Source organism: Natrix helvetica (assembly GCF_964273705.1).
Source record: "Natrix helvetica genome assembly, chromosome: 4".
In the NCBI taxonomy this organism is placed as follows: Eukaryota; Metazoa; Chordata; class Lepidosauria; order Squamata; family Natricidae; genus Natrix; species Natrix helvetica.
This window is the reverse complement of record NC_138550.1, coordinates 9,687,353-9,705,274: the sequence shown is the minus strand read 5'-3', so window position 1 is coordinate 9,705,274 and position 17,922 is coordinate 9,687,353. Positions and strand designations below refer to the sequence as shown.

Sequence of the window (17,922 nt, the reverse complement as noted above, 5' to 3'; positions counted from 1 at the left end):
CATCTATCTCTCTATTTCTATATCTCTATATATCTCTCTACCATCTCTCCATCTATCATATATCCATCATTGTCTGTCTGTCTATCTCTCTCTCTTTATCTATCATCTCTCTATCATCTGTCCATGATTTGTCTGATTTTTATTCCACTTCTATCACTTTTTAAGTTTCATAAGGCAGTGAGCATACTTCGCACTCCTTTCTCCTTCAATTTTCTTCACAACAACCACCCTGTGGGGTGAGTTCGGCTGACAGAAAAGGACTGGATTTCAGGATCAAGGCAGGACTAGAACTCACAGACTCCTAGTTTCTAGCTTGGTGCCTTAACCCCTAGACCAAACTGGCTCAGTGTCTGCCTCCAGTCTGTTTGACTACCTGAGGTGCACACCACTTCATTCTCGAGGAATTCCTGGTGATTTAACACCCCCACAAAAATTACAGTACATCACTAACCTGTGAAAACATCCATGGTTAAAAAGAAAAACCCAATAAAATTTAATTTACCTGTGAAAACATCCATGGCTTTAAAAAAAATCAATAAAAAATTAATTACGATGACATAAAGCAGGGGTGTCAAACTCGATTTCATTGAGGGCCACATCAGAGTTGTGTTTGACCTCAGGGAGCTGGGGTGTCCGTGGCCAGGGCGGGCATGGCCAGCTCGACGTCACTTGTGTCAGGGGTGCCTGTGGTGGGCTGAGCGCTCTGCCAGTGAAAATGGGCTCCCGTGCTCTGTTTTCAGCTGCGATGGCCTCCTGCAGCCCTCTGCCAGCAAAAACGGAGCTTCGGGAGTGTGTGTGTGTGCATGCGGCCCTCCTGAGCTCTGTTTTCACTGGCAAAAGCACCGCCGGTCCTTTGCTGTTTCCAGGGCGGCCCCGCAGGCCAGATCTGAACACCGGTGGGCCGAATCCAGCCCCTCGGCCTTGAGTTTGACACCCCTGATGTAAAGTGCCATCCCAAAGCATGACATGCACGTTTGTTTCAGACGAAAATATTTTGGAGGTTGTGGTCCTGATCCTTTTCATTTCTGTTCAGCTAGGGTTGTGTCTCAGCAGAGCCTCCGCTGCTGTACTTAATCTCAACTGCAGCCTGGTCCTGCTGCCTGTATGTCGGGTTCTCCTGGCGCTGCTCCGCGGCTCTCGGAAGGTAAGAGAAGTGTTAGATAGCAAGAACATAAAGGTATAGGTAGTCTTTGACTTATTGTCATGGCTTGTCAGCTGTCGGCCCCTCCAGCAGCCGAATCAGATGAGGAGGAGGAGGGGGAGTCAGAGTCAGCATCAGGGCAACCTGAGAGATCCAAGGGGGAAGAGGGAATGGAGAGAGAGAGAGAGAGAGAGAGAGAGAGAGAGAGAGAGAGAGAGAGAGAGAGAGAGAGAGAGAGAGAGAGAGGCGGAGCCTGGGCTGTCCGTCAGCTCTCAGATGGAGAGTCAACAGCCCCCAGGTCTGGAGGTGCTGATGAGGAAGAGGAGGAAGAACTGGGCCCAGTACCTGACGAGTGGATGCACAGAAGTCAGAGGAGAGGAGAGCAGTGGAAATCTATGGGCCAATCTTTGGGATGGAAGAGTGACCAGTGCTAGTGAAGCCCCTATCTCTGGTGATAAAAGGCAGGGGACAGAAATGAATAGATATAGCAGACATGTATTCATCTCCCTGACGGACAGACTTGTTAACTTACTGTAAGAGAGAAACTTTTTGCCGAGGCTGCCAACACTCCTAATAAAGCTTGTCGATCAGAAAAGTTGGCAGTTCGACGGTTCAAATCCCTAGCACCACATAATGGAGTGAGCTCCCGTTATTTGTCCCAGCTTCTGCAGTTCGAAAGCATGTCAAAAATGCAAGTAGAAAAATAGGGACCACTTTAGTGAGAAGGTAACAACGTTCCATGCGCCTTCGGCGTTTAGTCATGCCAGCCACATGATCATGGATTCGGACAGTGCTGGCTCTTCAGCTTTGAAACGGAGATGAACACCACCCCCTAGAGTCAGGAACAACTAGTACATATGTGCAAGGGGAACCTTTACCTTTAAGCATTTCCAGTGTTTTATGATTATGGTGGTACACTAATATAATGGATAAGTAGGTTTTATTGCATTCTTTACTTCGCTGGCTTTTAATTGATGGGATCTGCCTGTTGCTTAACATATGGCAATCCCTAAAACAGGGGTGTCAAACTCGATTTCATTGAGGGCCGCATGAGGGTTGTGTTTGACCTTGTGGGGCCGGATGGACATGTCCAGGGTGGGCATGGCCAGTTTGACGTCACTCATGTCACTGTGGTGGCCCAAGCACTCTGCATATGAAAATGGAGCTCGTGAGGGCTGTGCACAGCCTCCCGGTTTCCGTTTTTGCTGACAGAGGGTGGCAGGAGGTATATTGTCATGGTTCCAAATAGCATCCAAAATTAAATCAGAGTCCAAGGCGAAGTATTGCTCAGAGTTCCAATTTATTAAGAGAGCAATGTTGGCACGTCTGGGAAAACCCGAATCTGAAAGCTTCCCAGTTTTCCCCACCCAGTTGAAAGTTCACGATCTTGCCCCATATCCACCATGGTCCAATCTTCCACTGCCATGCTGGCAGTTCCACCCATCCAGTTCCGGTCAGGTGCAGAGACAAAGAATGACCTTGGCTTTCTAGAAAGGAATTTTGTTTGGGCTATATAGCAGCTCACTCCGTAGAATCCCCCCTCACATTTTCCCACAATGGAAAAGGCATAGTAAAATAATAGAAAGTGTGGCAGGCCAAAGATCCAAAAGAAAAGATGGCTGCAGGCCTGACACGTATAATATATGAGCTCCATTTTCGCTGGCACTGCAGGCCAGTCCTTTGCTGTTTTCAGGGCAGCCCTGCGGCCCACAGGCCTTCGGTTTGATACCCCTGCTCTAGAACTTCATGCTGGGTTTTATTTCCACGTCTCAGCGTTCATTGTTACCCCAGATGAAATATTTGTGGAAAGGACTGTTGAGAAACTGCTTTGCATTCTTTCTTTTCCAGTTGCCCAGCCGAAAAGCTAGGAGGCTCTTAGATAACAGCAAGGCTTTCCATGTGACCTGCGGACTGACTGTATGCATCTTTTCAGGTTCGTTCCTCCAGCATCGAAGAACTTAATATATGAAGCGGTATAAAAGTCTAAACGCTATTGTTCTCGCTGTTCTAGATTTCCCGCTTTTAAATCTCCACGTATGTACAGATGGCCTGTCAACTCAGAAAGCGTTTGCATGTCTGTTATCAAGTTGCCACGGTGAAGAAAGGGGAGGAGGGAGGAGCGCATTCCACGCATCCCTTAGATTACTACAGCAGGCTTGTGAGGCCTGCAGTACGTTGGAGAATGTGATTTATGACACAGACTGAGGGGAGGGAAGAAACGGAGGCAAAGTTCAGCCATAATTTAAATGAAGTCAGATCTGACTGCAATGGGGCATTGCCGAAACGGTGTTCCTAATAAATGACTGGATTTCTTTTGAAACTTGGTTCAAGGCTCATGAATGAATTAGGGCATTTTTCGGAAACCTGAAATGGCCCTTGACTTACAACCACAATTCGCCCCCAAATTCCCTTCGCTAAGTTGGTAAGGGAATAATTGCAGTCGTTAAATTAGCAGCATGGTTGTTAAGGGAATCTGGCTTCCCCCATTTGATTGTCCAAATGTCACAAAAAGGAATCACATGACCCTGGGACACTGCAACTGTCGGTTGCTGCAACGGTCATAAATGTGAAAAACAGTCATAAGTATCTTTTTCAGTGCCATTGTAACTTTGAACGGTCACTGAATGAATGGTTGTAAGTTGAGGACGGCCTGTAGATTTGTAAGGGCAGCTGGGTAGAAAAGAGAGCATCCGAAAAATATTTGGGGCGTAATCAGAAAACAGCAACGAAAATCTTGTACGAAGTTTGCCCGTATTATTTTGATCCAGCACTACAAATACTTATTATACAATACAATACAACAGTAGAGTTGGAAGGGACCTTGGAGGTCTTCTAGTCCAACCCCCTGCCTAGGCAGGAAACCCTATACCGTTTCAGACAAATAGTGATCCAACATCTTCTTAAAGACTTCCAGTGTTGGGGCATTCACAACTTCAGCAAGGGGTCAATGACAATTCGCCGTGGCCAACTCACCATGGCCAACAGCCAACTTGTCATGGCCAACTGGCCACAGCCAACTCGCTTTGGGACAAGAGTTACATTAACACCAAAGACATGATAGAATAGAATCATTAAAGAAAAGATGCAAAAGTGGGGGAGAAGGAACAGAATGAAATGTGAACGACAAAAATGAAAACATGTTTTCCATTTATTTTAAATAATTGAATTGAATTGTTAAATTGCCCTGAGGCGAGGTCTTCCATTCCGTTCAGCAAGGGCTGAGCAGACACCTGTCTGATGAGGGCTCATCACTCTCTGCTTTCATTGCATTTATTTACTTGTTCATACAGTATGTATACGGCCAAATACTCTCTTCTCAGCTTGATTACTAGACCTTTATGTGAAAGATTTGGGTTAGACTAGGAAAAGATTTATAGAGGAAGGAAGAATTGTACAAATCGTGAATTAGCATACAATTCCCATGCCTCTTTGCCTGGAGGTTATGTTCTACTAAGTCATCGTTTCCATATTTGATGGGGATCCCTTGGTAGTTCCTACGAGGCAGGTGGCAGACAAGGAATGACATCATTTTCTCTCCTTGCTGTCTCCAGCTCTTTTTTGCAACCGCCTGTAATTGGCTAAGGTTGCACTATCAACATTTGGCAGAGTGATTTCCCAGAGTGATTTTCTTAAAGAATATGAAGTAGGTGCATTAAGTTTGTGGCAACAATGATCTCATATCTCAGGGGTTGCCACAAAGAAGAAGGAGTAGTCAAGCTATTCTCCAAAACACCTGAGGGCAGGACAAGGAGCAATGGATGGAAACTAATCAAGAAGAGAGGCAACTTAGAACTAAGGAGAAATTTCTTGACAGTGAGAACAATTAATCAGTGGGACAACTTGCCTCCAGAAGTTGTGACTGCTCCAACACTGGATGTTTTAAAAAAGAGATTGGACAAGCATGTGTCTGAAATGGTATAGAGCCTTGATGGCAAACCTATGGCACGCTTGCAGGAAATGGCTCACAGAGCCATCTCTCCGAACCAGTGGTGGGTTTCAATTTTTTTTAGAACCTCTTCTGTAGGTGTGGCCTGCTTTGTGGGAGGGGCTTGCTGGCCATGTGACTGGGTGGGTGTGGCTTGCCAGCCATGTGACCAGGTGGGAGTGGCTTGGCAGCCATGTGACTGGGTGGGCGTGGCCAACTTGTAAAATGTGGTGAAACTCACTTAACAACGCTCTTGCTTAGCAACCAAAATGTTGGCTTAGGAACTCTGGCATTTGAAGCACGCAAGTCTTAAAGTTGTCAAGTTACAAGACCCTTGCACTCCTAAATCTTTAGAAAAAAAAAACTCAGGGGTGTTCAAACTTGACAGTTTTAAGACTTGTGGACTTCAACTCCCAGAATTCCTCCTCCAGTCATGTTGGCTCAGGAACTCTGGCATTGAAGTGTGCAAGTCTTAAAGCTGTCAAGTTACAAGACCCTTGCACTCCTAGCCCTTTAGAAAAAAACCCAGGGTGTTCAAACTTGACAGTTTTAAAACTTTAAGGTTTAGATAGGACTCTTAGAGGCAGGCGGGGCGATTGGTGAGCCAGCCAATCAGTGAGCAGCAGGCGTGGCAAGTGTGGCGCGGACAGGTGGGGGGAGGGAGCTGGAACTGGTTCTAAACGGCACTGTAGATTTGTAGAACCTCTTCTATAGAAGAGGTTAGAACTGGCAGGAACCCACCCCTGCTCCGAACACACAAGCCATCACCCGTTGCTATTCCAGGTTCCGGCGCGCCAGCCAGCTTGTCTTCACACCCATGGAGCACAGGAACTGAAAGAGCAGCAGCCCATAGTGTATGTGCGTGCCAGGAAGATCATCTTTTGGTTTCTGGCATGCGCAGGGGCACTGGCCCGCTGGTCTTCACACGTGCATGCAGGCCAGAAACTGAAAGACAAGGTGGCCGGTGCGCATGTGTGTGCCAGAAACCGGAAGATCATCTTCCCGGCATGTGTATACGCACTGGGCTGTTACTCTTCCAGTTTCCAGAAAGGTTTACCAACACTGATGTAGGGTTTTCTGTCTGCACACATTGTGACTACTATTTTGAGACAACCCAGGAGCAAAATACAGTATACAGAGGTTTTGTTTTTTAAAGAGTGGTTTATATACAAGACTTATATATACATACATACATGTGTCAGGCAAATACTAGTCAAGCAATCAATCTTCAACTCTACATGGAGATAGATACATGAGGAGAGAGATACGCCCTCACACGGCCTCCCTTATATATACAGCTTCTTAAAGTGGCAGTAACCCTGCTGACTCATCCTCATGTCATCATCTTAGTTTACACCCTTAAAGCAGTTGGTCAGCTATTAAATCATCATTACCCTTCTGCCTGAGCAGGGGGTTGGACTAGAAGACCTCCAAGGTCCCTTCCAATTCTGTTGCTCTGTTCAGCCATTTTTGCCCTTCATTCCCAGCACCTTAAAAAAAATATTTACTACATTTATATGCCACCTGTCCCATCGCATTTTCTTCCCTTCTGCATCCGCCTTCCTCAACCTTTTACATTCAAAACTCGGGGGAACTGCTATCGGCACCAAATTGCGAGCCATAGAAATAGCTAGATGTTTGCAATTTGCTTTTGGGAGAGCTTTAGCTGCACAGAAATACAGTGAGTCATTTTAAATAAGAAGAGGTGAATTCAAATGACTGTAATGAAAAGAAAAACTTGTACAATAATCCCAGTGTCTCATTAATAGAGACCCAAAAGACCTCACTTGGAAACTCAGAATGCAGAGGTTATCCCCTGTTCTCTAGCATTCCAGTTTGAACTGAACAGGGATAGTCAGTTAAAATACCCTTGAGTACCACGCCATCTAGAAACAAGCAAAGAGAAGAGATATCCAAAATTAATTGGACCCTCGGTACATTGCACACAAAAAAAAACTGTGGGAAGACCCTTTGAAGAAGTCAAAGCAAATGCGTGCAAAAATAGGATTTCAAACTGAATCTTAAAAATGAGCTGGCTTACTCCAAGTGGTAAAATAAATGAGAGAGAACAGAAAGGCAAGGTGTTGGAAGAAAGGTCCTTCTGGGTTCAGCTCCAAGTGGGGAAAAAGACACTGGAAACATGGAGGCTGCTTGGAAAGATGGTTTAATGGTGTGCAGCCTTACATGGCTTGAGCTCCTGGACAGAAAAGGGGGATCACATGCTTCCAGATGTTGGGTGAAGAAGAAAAGAGACACATGCTGAAAGACCCTGTTTTTATGCCTCTCTGGGCTTTGAACCTGACCTTGTATTCTGATTGGTTGTCAGACTCCCTTGGGGCCATGCAGGGGCAACTCTGTAGACTGTTTTGAATCACCCTGGAGCTGAAGGGGGCTCTTTGTTATGTAGAATAGACTGGCTCAGGCCTTTTAATGGCCCATTGACAAAGATGGGAACTATTAAGAGTGAGTCTGCTTCCTGCCTGAAAACATATTTCTCCATTTCTTACCCAGGGAAATATAATATTCTGCCTTTTCAATATTTCCTAGGATATTTCATTCTTGTAGGAGAGGGTTGCGTGCTAACTTCCTACAAAGGAAAGTGGAAAGCGAGAAAAAAAGGGAAGATATATAAAAAGGAAACACATACAACTAAAAATAACAGTATAACAATGTTGGGAGGGACCTTGGAGGTCTTCTAGTCCAACTCCCAGCTCAAGCAGGAAACCGATACCACTTCAGACAAATGGCTATCCAACATCTTCTTAAAAACTTCCAGTGTTGGAGCATTTACAACTTCGGGAGGCAAGTTCTACCACTGATTAATTGTTCTCATTCTCAGGAAATTTCTCCTTAGTTCTAGGTTGCTTCTCTCCTTGATTAGTTTCCATCCGTTGCTTCTTGTCCTGCAAGCATCAGGCCATGCTTGGTTTGAAACAATGTTAGCAACTTTCACATAACTGTCAGAATATTCATGAACTGGAACAGAGACATGGTAACAAGGTGAACCAATGAATAGGCATGGTAACAGGTCAGCCAATGAGGCTTTTTTGGAAACAGAAACTTAAGTAAGAAGTCTGGGTGTGGCTTAGGTGTATTAAGCTCTGAAACAAAAATAATCTGGATTGATCTATTCTGAGCTCTGAATTGAAACAATCTCTCTACCACATTGAAAGGATCTGCTGTTGGTATTGTACATTTATTCATGTGTTATTATGTATCCAAAGAAGTTAATGGATCCTGCTGAATCAGTTATCTGTGTGTGCTTTCTGGATGTGATTTTTTTTTGCAACAAACTCTGACAAAAACAACCCTGTGTTTCCAGGTTTTCTCCCACCATTGGACTTCAGAGTCAAGAATTCATGTGGAAAGTACACCCAAAGGAACTTTTTCACCTTGACAAAAAAATGGGCCCGTTTTTGCAAAAAAACAGACTGTTTTTGGGAGGTCTGCAGAGTGCAAAAACTTTTTTTTTAATTTGCCTCTTCAAAATCATTGTGCGTCTTAAACTCTGAAAAATATGGTAATCTTTAGAGACAGCAATGGGGAAGAAGAGGGAATGTAAGAATCAAGAATAATTTTTATTATTATGTATTAAGGAATACCAAGCGGTTGTTAGAGTGGTGCGGTGGCCTAGAGGTAGAGCTCTCGCCTCACAATCAGGAGGCTGTGAGTTCAGTCCTAGGTAGAGGCAGCTATTTCTCTCTCTGGGCACAATGAGAATTTATCTGCTGAATAAAATTCCGCATTGGTGACAGGAAGGGCATCCGGCCAGTAAATACTCTGCTCCATTCAGTTGCCCAGATTTCACCCCTCTGGGGATTATGGGATCATTAAAAGGAGTACATAAAATGGGTACCAAGAATTTGTTAGGCGAAAACAATCTCTGGAACGTAAAAAATAGAGGGGGAAAAAATCTTGAACTTGTTTCAAAAGTGCTTTTTTCAAAAGGTAACTGGATTATCCATCCATTCCCTTCCACACCATCCAGTCAGAACTGGATGAAGCTTCTCGGAGGAGAAGTGAAATGTCTTCTTCTTCCCCAAGGGAAAAAAACATAGTCCAATTGCATTCTGAAAAAAAACAAAACACTTTTGAGACACCCATGATCTGGAGGCCTTGAGAATCTCGGTAAAAATCTTGAACGTTTGCAAGGTTGCACCTGCATTCTGTAAGAGTGGAATTACGATTTGGGGAAAACCTTTCCACTTTGCATTTTGGTGAAATGATCTCTTTGTTCTGTTTTAGTCATCCATGTTGCGGCCCACCTGGTGAATGCCTTGAACTTCTCTGTGAATTACAGCGAAGAGTTCCTCGCACTCAATGCAGCCAGCTACCGTGGTGAAGTGAGTGGAGCGAACCTTTGGCAGCCAGGCAGTGAGAAGCCTTTAATGAACTTCTGCTACCCAGATAGCAGACAGTACTTCTACTTTAATAAACTTCTACTATCCAGAGGGACGTGGTTGGTCAGAGGGATGCAGTGGCTGAGTGGCTAAAATGCTAAGCTTGTTGATCAGAAAGGTCGGCAGTTCGGCGGTTCGAATCCCTAGTGCCGTGTAACAGAGTGAGCTCCCGTTACTTGTCCCAGCTTCTGCCAGCCTAGCAGTTCGAAAGCACATTAAAAATGCAAGTAGAAAAATAGGAAAAACCTTTGGTGGGAAGGTAACAGCATTCTGTGTGCCTTCGCTGTTTAGTCATGTCGACCACATGACCACAGAGACGTCTTCGGACAGTGCTGGATCTTCCCTCTACTGCAGCTCCCTGTCGCCAGTCGGCTCCACAATTGATAGGGCTTTCGGTTAGGACAGGCAGAGGAAAAGGGCCGTCATGCTAGGAGGAGACTCTATGGTGGGGGAACCAGACTTCCGGTCGGCTCCAGAATCGAACTTCCGGTTAGGATCTTTGTGTCTCTTTGAGTGTTTAAGGTTGCTGCCCCCTGGGTTAAGTATTAGTAATAGTACTTAGACTTATATGCCACTTCATTTCTGTGTGCCTTTGGTGTTTAGTCATGCCAGCCACATGACCACGGAGACATCTTCGGACAGCGCTGGCTCTTTGGCTTTGAAACAGAGATGAGCACTGCCCCCTAGAGTCAGGAACGACTAGCACATGTGCGATGGGAACCTTTACCTATATAATATCGTTGGTTTGACTTGCGAATCCAGCCATTATGGTTTGTGGTAAACCACAATGTATCTATGTATGTATGTATCTATCTATCTATCTATCTATCTATCTATCTATCTATCTATCTATCTATCATCTATCATTATCTATCATCTATCTATTTATCTCTCATCAATCAATCTATCTATCATCTATCTATCTATCTATCTATCTATCTATCTATCTATCTATCATCTATCCATCATTATCTATCTATCTCTCATCTATCTATCTATCATTATCTATCTACCTATCCATCTCTCATCTCTATCTATCATCTATCTATCTATCTATCTATCTATCTATCTATCTATCTATCTATCTATCATCTATCTATCTATCTATCTATCTCTCATCTATCTATCTATCTATCTATCTATCTATCTATCTATCTATCTATCTATCTATCTATCCTTCCATTTTCTCTCCTAATTGCTTAGGAGGTGTATACTCCCATCCCCCACAGTTTCTGACCAACATTTTTTAAAAAGGTTCAGATAAGAGCTACTGTATGATTTAGACAGCTTGTTTGTAGTCAACCTCAGCAATTTATCTCCAGAAACATGCCTCTGGCTAAGAATACTGATGGACTTATTCCTGCCTCGCTAAATCATTCATACTGTTTGTGTCTGTCTCTGCTTTCTAGGATCCCAGGAAATTCCTTTTTGCAACAGGTAACTGAGAAGATGCTTTGTTGAATTATGCAACAAAACCTCTGGATGGAGCTTTGAAAAACATGAAACAAAATTGGGGCTCTTAATACCAGCACTGCCATTCATCCTCGGGGCTGTCTGGTTGTGTCTTTGTGTCTGTGATGCATGCAATCATTTGTGCATTTCAAAAAATATGTTTTTAAGACAGTTGCACCAAAGGTGCTTTTTCTGGAGGCAAAGGTTTTTTTTTTTTTGAAGATGTTTCATTTCTCATCCAAGAGTGAAAGCAAAACGTCTTCAAAAGAAAAAAAAAACAAGAAAATCCAGTTGCCTCCTGAAAAAGCACCTTTGGGACAACCATGACCTGGATGACTGAGAATCTCTACAGACTATGATAGTTGCAGTGTCCCAAAATACCTTCAGCAACTTTCAGAGAAGCAAAATTAATGGAAAAGGCGGGTTCACTTAACAACCATGTTACTAATTGCAGAGATTCACTTAACCACTGTGAATCTAAAGGTCGTAAAATGGACCAAATTCACTTAACAACTGTCTCGCTTGGCAACATAAAATTTGGGGTCAAATGTGTTTGTAAGTCAAGGACTACCTGTAATTAACTTTCCTGTCGGGAGTCTTATCGTACTTTCCCTTTTCTCCTGTGCTCAGATGAATGGGATGCTTAAAATTGTACCCAGTGGATCCAGAAGTAGTCATATTTCACATCATCATCATCTTTTAACAACCCCCTAATCCCTTGCAGAGTGAAGCCTGCGAAACTAAATGGAGCTAGCAGAGTGTTTGAATGGCCAGATGCCTTTCCTGTTGCCAATGCGGAGTTTTGTTCAGCAGATATATTCACAGTGTGCCCAGAGAGAGAGAAATATCTGCCTCTACGTAGGATCAAACTCACAGCCTCCTGATTGTGAGGCGAGAACTCCACCTCTAGGCCACTGCACCATTTCAAGTAGTCATATTTCAAAAACATCCATTAAAATCAAAGAGGGCTAACTGTTCTGGTCTAAAACATCTGGCTTTATTACCACTGTCATTTTTTATAATAGTGCCAAGAGAAAAGTACACCTTCAGTACAATTTATAGCTATTCTGTTTTGCTTTTGTTTCAGTTCCTGGATTAACCGGTGTCCTTATGGTGCTAATCTTATTTCTTATGTCTACCGCATCCACTTATGCAATTAGGTAAGATTCAGTCTGACCACTATATGAAGCATTGGTTTAACTATTCATGGGTTTGGTTCAAACAAGCAAAACAGTTGTTTAACTTTCTTGGCCACTTGCAAATGTGTGGACCAGAAATATTTATATATATATATATAGTTTTTTTAATTTTTTCATTTTCATAACAAATAACCACATGTATACTATTACATAACCAACATCATACTATATTGTTAAATGTTTACATCAATTCATCTTACCATCAACTCCCAAAAACAATTATTGGCTCTTCTGCTCTCCATACACCATATTTGTACCCTATCCATCGCTTTCTTCTCCTACTCTCCTCCTTCCTACCTCCTTTCTTCCCTCTGTCATCCTTCTCTACTTCCCCATCCTCTCTCCCCTTTCCTCTCCTCCTTTCTCTCCAGAAATATTTTTGCTGGATATAATGCCGGAGGGCTATAATAAAGGGACTATATATTTAGTTTTGCATTTATTGACAGCAGCAAAGATTGTATTTGCACAATATTGGAAAAATGAGAACACTCCATTAGATGAGGATGTAATTCAGAAAATATTAGACTGTGCAGAGATGGACATACTGACATTAAAAATAAAGGACAGGGACGACACAGAATATCACTTAACATGGAATAGACTTTACGAGTGGTTAAAGGTAAGAGGTAGAAATTAGATGAAGGAAGATTATTGCTATCTCTTAGTTAAATATAAAGATGGTTTACAATTATAAATATGCTAATATAATTAGCAGACTTACAAATAAGCTAATATAAAGAGGAATCTAGTTAAAATTATTCTGTTACACTATTGTTATCATTAATATATACGTTGATATTTCTTTTTGTTCTTTTGTTGCTTTTTTGTAAATGATATGTCCTTACAATACACTGTATTCAAAAGGTTTATGGAAAGAAAGAAAGAAAGAAGGAAAGAAAGAAAGAAAGATAGATGATAGATAGATAGATGGATGGATGGATGGATGGATGGATGGATGGATGGATGGATGGATGGATGTGTGGACTTCAACTCCCAGAATGCCTAGCTAGGGAATTCTGGGAGTTGAAGTACACACATCTTCAAATAGTTGGAAAACACTGAGGTAAAATATTGCATATGCATTGTTGCCTGAGGAAAAAAGGATGAAGCTTTTTTTAAAAAAATAAAAGCCAGTATGGATGCTCATAAAACAATGTGAGAAGATGCATGGAAGAAATAGATGGAAGAACATATCACCACAATGAATCCTTAAAGGGACCTCAGAGTTTCCATTGTCAGAAAAGTGAAACTGGATAAGCGAGGAATGTCAAGGAATGCCAACAGCTGCTAAAAAGGAGCTTTTCGGTTGTAATCGATGCAAAAGAAAAGGCTAAGGGACAGAACTGAAACTGAGTGCAAGGATTATAATAATTACTCTGGCTATTTTTGTTTCCATCACATAGCACATAAATGTAGGAACAAATTAAAACAAAATGTTCAGATGGAAATGGCATACAGTGTTTTTTAGGACTGGGTGCCTCAGATTCCTTTTCAACCTCTGTAATGCTCCAGAGGAGGGTTACTCAACCACATTCTGCACACCAGAACAACTAAACAAGGACAGTCCCCCGCCCCCCAAACGCCATCACGCTGCTTAACAACTAATTTCCACAACACTGTCAATCATTTACTAAGAATGCATGACTATTCTTCTCTTCCTTCCTAGTATCTATGTCTCCCCACTTAGGATTATAACCATGTTGCTTCTATCTTTCCATTTATATTGCTTTTATTTGTTTCCTAATACAATTTGATAGCTTATCAAGATCCCTCACACAGTTACTACAGTTGAGCAAGGTACCACCTATACCAGAGGTGTCCAAACTTGGCAACTTTAAGATTTGTGGACTTCAACTCCCAGAATTCTCCAGCCAGTTTGTATTCTTAGTGCAGAAGTCTTCAAACTTGGCAACTTTAAGACTTGTGGACTTCAACTCCCAGAATTCCCCAGCCAGTTTGTATTCTTAGTGCAGAAGTCTTCAAACTTGGCAACTTTAAGACTTGTGGACTTAATGGCTGGCTGGGGAATTCTGGGAGTTGAAGTCCACAAGCCTTAAAGTTGTCAAGTTTGGACACCCCTGACCTATACTGTACCTGTGCATTTTGTTTTTCTTGCCTAAATGTAGAATGTTTTAGACTCCTAGTCTTTAATCATCTTAGTTGCTCTTCTTTGCACTTTTTCCAAAGACTCAGCATCAACTGTGTGCTCAATATAGGAATCCAAAGTTAAAACTGTTCCCAAAATATAACTTTCCAAATTCTAATTGAAAGGGAAGTTCACCATTTCTCAAGATAATTGATTGCCTTGTCAAACGACACTTACTGTTAAGAAACGTCTTCTAACACTCATTCGGTGTCTGCCTTTCCTGTAACTGAAATCCATTATTCTTAGATCCATTATTCCATATCCTGCACTCTAAAATGATGGAGGACAGACCTTGACACCTTTCTGTGTTAGCATCCAATTAAGTATTTGAAAGGAATTGTCATTTCTTCCTCATTTTTCTCTTTTCCTCTCGTCTTTTAGAAAATAGTCCGGGGGTAAACAATCATGTATTTGCTTTAAAACGCTTTTCTTTTAGAGATAAAATGAAAAACAACCAACAACAATCCTCTGGAATAAATCCAGGTTCGAGTAATTAAATGTTGGCCTGCTCAGCTCTGAGAATATAGCCATGAAAAATAGTTTGATTCACCGGTAATTTATCTGTTCCTTTTGGTCTTTGCAGGGTTTCAGATTATGACATATTTTGGTATACCCACAATCTCTTTTTCGTCTTCTACTTGCTGCTGATACTGCATGTTTCCAGGTAAGTGCTTTTGTGGAAGGAACGCAAGTGTGTCATATCAAGTTCGTGTGTTGTCGTTGCAAGGCTTAGCAAAACTACAGTTCCAAAACAGTTGTCAATTCTGTCACAGTTATCTAGCATGCTTGCAGATGGATTGGGATGTCAAGCGTGTCCCAGATGTGTTAAACACGCGGGCTGCAGGCTAGATCTGGCCCATGATAGGCCCAGAATTGTCCCGCATGGCCCGCCCTACCCTGGCCACGCCCACCCTGTTGGCCCTGATCACCTGCCCCCCCAAAGAAAAACATAATCCTTATACAGCCTGCAATAGGATCTAGTTTGACATTTAAAATGTCAGGATTTTATGCTATTGACTTATTTTTAAGGGGGCAGTCAGGACATGCAAACATACAGCTAGTCTTCGACTTACAAGAGTCCAATCAGTGACCGTTTGAAGTTAAAACACCACTGAAAAAAGTGACACACAACCATTTTTCACACCCATCAAGTACCGCCATTGTCAGATGATCAAAATTCAGAAGCGTGGCAACTGACTCGCATTTATGACGGTTGCAGTGTCCTGGGGTCATTTTATCCCCTTTTGCGACCTTCTGACAAGCCAAGTCAATGGGAGAAAGCCGATTCACTTAGCAACCGTGTTACTGACTTAACAACTGCAGTGATTCACTTAACCGCTGTGTCCAGAAAAGTCATAAAATGGGGCAAAACCCATTTAACAACTGTCTCACTGAGCAACTGAAAAACAGTTGTGGCCGTAAGTTGAGGATTATGTCTGCTTATCCATGTGATAGGAAGACTAAAGATTGATCAAATAAATTGAGAAAGGAGAATCCGGTAAGACAAAAATAAGAATTATTGGATGTAAGGAACGAACAAATGATATTTTGCTGCAAATGTAGGCATCTTGGAAGACTAGCTGTGGCTTGAGAGGGGTCTTTGTCTGGAAATTTCAGAATCAGAATAGAGCTGGAAGGGACCTTTGAGGTCTTCTAGTCCAGCCCCCTGCTCAAGCAGATCCTAGGAAACTAGGAAGAAACTACAGAGAGTCTCTTAACACTTGGTATCCTGAAAATATTGGTTCAGTTTCTCTTTTCTTTATCGAAAAATGATTCTCCCCTTTGCTTTAATTCCTTGAAGTTTGGTTCCTCTCTTCTGTTCCTCTTTCCATTCCTCCTTTCAGCCTCCTTCAGTCCCCACCCTTTTTCTGTTTTTGTATTTGTTGCTGTAATTTTTGTGTGTTGCTCGTATGGGAGAAAAGGGTTTGCGTGTATGCATCAGAGAGGGAAAATGGGTAGTATATATGCAGACGGCAAAACAACCATTTTTCAAAATGGGTCACCTTATTTTACAGGCAATTAGTTCTAATTGCCAGTTATTAATTCAATTGTTATTTTTCCCCCTAGCCCTGCTCTTTCTTTGTAGGAAAGTGTGTGTACCCACATCCTGGCAGCTCTTATTATTATTTGCATTCTCATTATCTGCAGTTGCAAATATCCATAGTTTGGAAATATGTATAGCGACCTTTATGGAAAGCCTTACACATTCACACCTTTGAGTCTGTTTCGGTACGTGTTGTGAATGCTGAAAATTTTGGACAGGTTTTTATAAGTGTGTAAAGTGTGTTTGTTTATGCCCAATTATTTGGGGACTTATTAGACCCTAGTGTTGTCTGAAAGGTAACTCCTGTGAATATCAAGGGACACAGCTATATATATGAACATGGCACATCCATTACACAGGGCAGCAGTTCTTAAGCATTTGTCTTGTTTTCCATATAAACACAAGGAAAAAAAAATGCTGAGACTCTAGAACGGTGATGGCTAACCTTTTCTGGTTGGAGTGCCCAAAGCATGCAATGCGCCCTCCCGTGTATGCCCCCTGCCCCCTGTGCATGCACATTTGAGCCCCCCATATTCCTCCCCACATGCATGTCAGAGACTAGCTGACCCGCAGGAGTTGTGCGTCCACATGTGGTAGAGCTGAACTGGGGTGACACCTCATGTGCCATCAGGGATGTGCGTGCCACCTCTGGCACTCTTGTCATAGGTTCAACGTCACGGCTGTAGAAAGAATACAGAAAAGAGCAACAAAGATGATAACAGGTCTGGGGTCTAAGCTGTTTGATGAACAATTGAGGGAACTAGGTATGTCTAGTCTAGGGGTGTCAAACTCAATTTCATTGAGGTGTTGTGGCCCGCCAGTGGCCAGCAGAGCTGGCAGCAGAGTCGGATAATGAGGAGGTTGGGGAGGAATATGGGCCAGTCCTGAGGGCTGAGGAAAGCTCAGACGAGGGCTCTGCATCGGAGGCAGAGAGAGGGAGTTAGACAGCAGTGAGGCAGAAGTACAGCTGGAGCCTGTTCCCGGTGTGCGCATGCGCAGAGCTGCCAGAAGACAAGAGGAACTAAGAAAGCAGGGTCGACTTCAGAGTAAAGGCACACCTTGGAGGTGATTGGCCCCTCCCATAGCAAACAAAAGAGGAGTGGGCTTTTGCAGGAAATAATTCATTTATTTGGTTGTGTGAAGAGTGGGAAATTCTGTGATTATAACAGACTCTGTGCCAAGTTTTGCTTTGCCTGTGTTGGGAAACTAGTTATCTGGCAGTGCTCTAAATGAGATAAGGTGCAATGCATACGTGACATAACCTTCCCCCTGCGCATGCATGCGCGACCCCCCTTGCACCCTCCTGTGCATGTGCGTGCAACCTGCTCCGCCCCGTTTGTGTGCAAGGCAGCCCTGCAGCCTCCTGGCACAAAAAATGGGCCGTGGGGGGCCATGCCACACCCCTCTGCGCTCCTCCTGCCTTTGTGCATGCATGCACAATTACCCTACCCCCCCTTGTGGATGCGCACATGTCTCCCGCATGCGCCCCACCCCTTGCGCATGTGCAGCAGTGACCTGAAAATCAACTGGCAGGCCGGAAGCACACGCACATGCGTGGTGGAGCTGAGTTGGGGCGATGCCTCGGGTGCCCGCGGAGAGGGCTCTGCTTGCCACC

General features: G+C 43.1%; 1 protein-coding gene across 1 annotated transcript in view; it reads left to right on the top strand.

Annotated features, from left to right (window-relative positions):
- The window catches only part of NOX4 (NADPH oxidase 4), a gene marked incomplete at its 5' end in the record, with an annotated part of 109,290 nt that overhangs the window by 1,681 nt on the left and 89,687 nt on the right, over positions 1-17,922 (top strand). The window contains 6 exons of the mRNA XM_081952371.1: positions 1,034-1,144; positions 2,990-3,074; positions 9,312-9,409; positions 10,876-10,903; positions 12,006-12,078; positions 14,847-14,927. Coding sequence (XP_081808497.1) covers positions 1,034-1,144; positions 2,990-3,074; positions 9,312-9,409; positions 10,876-10,903; positions 12,006-12,078; positions 14,847-14,927 — 476 coding nt within the window. The remainder of the gene's footprint in view (positions 1-1,033; positions 1,145-2,989; positions 3,075-9,311; positions 9,410-10,875; positions 10,904-12,005; positions 12,079-14,846; positions 14,928-17,922) is intronic.